The sequence below is a fragment of the Centropristis striata genome, chromosome 8, assembly GCF_030273125.1.
Source record: "Centropristis striata isolate RG_2023a ecotype Rhode Island chromosome 8, C.striata_1.0, whole genome shotgun sequence".
Lineage (NCBI taxonomy): Eukaryota > Metazoa > Chordata > Actinopteri > Perciformes > Serranidae > Centropristis > Centropristis striata.
This window is the reverse complement of record NC_081524.1, coordinates 40,730,757-40,733,112: the sequence shown is the minus strand read 5'-3', so window position 1 is coordinate 40,733,112 and position 2,356 is coordinate 40,730,757. Positions and strand designations below refer to the sequence as shown.

The following is a 2,356-nucleotide window of genomic DNA, read 5'->3' as shown; positions in this document are numbered from 1 at the left end:
ATAGTTGCAGTCAGATATTATTTACACGTTTAAATATGATTATGTTTTCATAGGTGAGCCTGTTGACGGGAGTTATTCTGTTATTCTGAGTAAAAACCCTGTTTAAATAGAAACACAGTGCTGTGGATAAAGTGTTTATTAACTATTAACTTACTATTAAATGTTCCGGCTGAAACATTTCATCAGATACTGATAGAGGATTATTTTATCTGTAAAGCAGAGATGTAAACTTTGTTTTGGAGTTAATCTGAATAACTGAAGTGCTACTCTTGTAGTTTGGATACATGTTGTATTTTTTTTTTTTTAAAACGTGAATGAATACTAAAACAGAATTTCAAAATGAATTTTCTGTTTTTTAAATAAGTTGTTTAACTTTCTCTTTTATTGTGATGGTCAATCACAGACTGAAGGTGACAGTTTATTTATTTGCCACTTCATCAGTTAAATTAAAATAAATCATTGTACCGATTCCAGTCTTTAGTGAATAAAAAGCGCGTTCCTCGGGTGTCTCTTGCCTTTAAGGCCGAAAGTTTTGTTGTTTAGTGATTTTTTCAGGAGATCTTGAATCCGTCAGAGTCGCTTTGGTCAACATGTTGCAAACCATTTCCGACCTTCTGCCAACAGGCCGCATCGACTGGTTCCAATTAAAAGTGGAGGAAGGAAATGTGCAGGTCAAAGCAGAGCCGCTCTGGCGACAGAGAACCCGTTGATAATGTAATAAATTATAGTTTAACACAGTTTGTTTTAAAGATGAAGGCCCTTCACCTCCTGCTTCAGAGTCTCCTCAGCTAACTGGAGCTCTTGAACTTCGTCACCACTTTCTTCTCCTTTACGCGCCGGTTCTGAAACCAGATAGTCACTTGTCTCTCTGTCAGGTTGGTCTGCGCGGATATCCTCCTCCTTTTGTCCTTGGTGATGAATTTATTGGCGGCGTATTCCCTTTCCAGTTCTTTGAGCTGCACCTTGGTGTATGGCACACGCTTCTTCCTCCCGCGGCGCACTGAGCTGTCTCCTCCAGATATGCTGTCTGTGAAACAAGCGGCACATTTTAATCTGACAGAAAACAAAAAGCTTGTGATATTTTCTCTATTTTCTGGCTTCTTCTTTAAGGCATATCATTAAATTTAAACAGAGTAGAATATTTTTTTACATGTACACATGCGTGTAATAATTTTCCAAGTATTTCTGCACATTTAAATGACATAAATTCATATTTCTGTGTTGATAAACCAATACAATACCTTGTAACGAGGATTTCCACAGGGGGTTTGACTGTGGCTGCTCCTTGGTGCAGTAAACCTGACCACTCCAGCCATTAGTGATGGCCCAGGGCTGGTAGGGCTCCATGGGCAGCAGAGACTCGTGTCTTGGCTCAGATGGAGCACTCAGCGCAGGAACGACAGGCACGTCCAGGTAGCTGGGCTGGTAGGGGCCCGAGGAGTAGCCCTGATAAAACGCGAACTCCTTGGCCCTGCTGGAGAACTCCTCACCAGAGACCGGTGAGTCCATGTATTTATCGCCATAACCAGAAGGCTGCGCGCAAGCCTTGACGCTGCCGTGGGACATCCTACAGGGGTAATAACTGCTGCCAAAGTATCCATAAGGCAGAGATGCATTGGGCGAGCTCTGCGTGGCTGAACAGGGGCTGCATTGTTTGCCAGGCTCCCCCATGCCAGACACTGGCACCTCACTCGCAGCGTAGGTGGTGCTCGGAGCCAGCGAGGTTGGATGCGCTAACAGATTCCTGCACTGGTTTGCAGCGAAGTTTCCTCCAGTAAATCCTTCCATGTTCTTGCTTCTGTCATCCAGGCCGTTGTCGTAGAGGAACATCACCGGGTCAGCCCAGTGCGAGTGGAGGAGTAATGAAGCGGTCATAGCATGCCCTACATCGAGACGACCAACTCTTTTTCAAAATCCCCTCGACTGAGCAGAGACAGGGACTCGGCAGAGTAACGATACCAACACGCCTGAGTACATAAAGATCGCGAGGTTATTGGCCAGGGCCAAGCACGTGATATGCAAAGGAGATGATAAACGTCTAGACATCAGATAATGCAGATCAAGCAGCACGCTGGAAGATCTACATCACTTTATACATGTTTTATGCGAATTCACCAGAAGGAGATTTATTTCCTAATATTATAATATAATCTCAAACTGAGTGAGACTGTTTTTAAAAGGCAGTCTTGCCTGTTGTGTGTAGCCTTCACAACTCTTATTTGATGGATTGTGTAATACATAGCGTGAGAAAAACGATGATATATGCACATTTTTTAACGGTGGAATTGATGCGTAATTACGCGTGCCATTTCAGTTACAAAAGCCCTTACTCTCTAAAGTAAAAACTTTTTTCAGA

At 43.1% G+C, this 2,356-nt stretch overlaps 1 protein-coding gene across 1 annotated transcript; it reads right to left on the bottom strand.

The window, feature by feature from the left end:
• Positions 1-304: 304 nt before the first annotated feature.
• Positions 305-1,875, bottom strand: hoxa13b (homeobox A13b). The gene is made up of 2 exons (XM_059339675.1): positions 1,242-1,875; positions 305-1,027 (listed from the first exon to the last, which is right to left on the bottom strand). Exons 1-2 carry the CDS (start codon positions 1,873-1,875, stop codon positions 789-791), a joined length of 873 nt encoding a protein of 290 aa, XP_059195658.1. The 3' UTR covers positions 305-788.
• Positions 1,876-2,356: the final 481 nt, after the last annotated feature.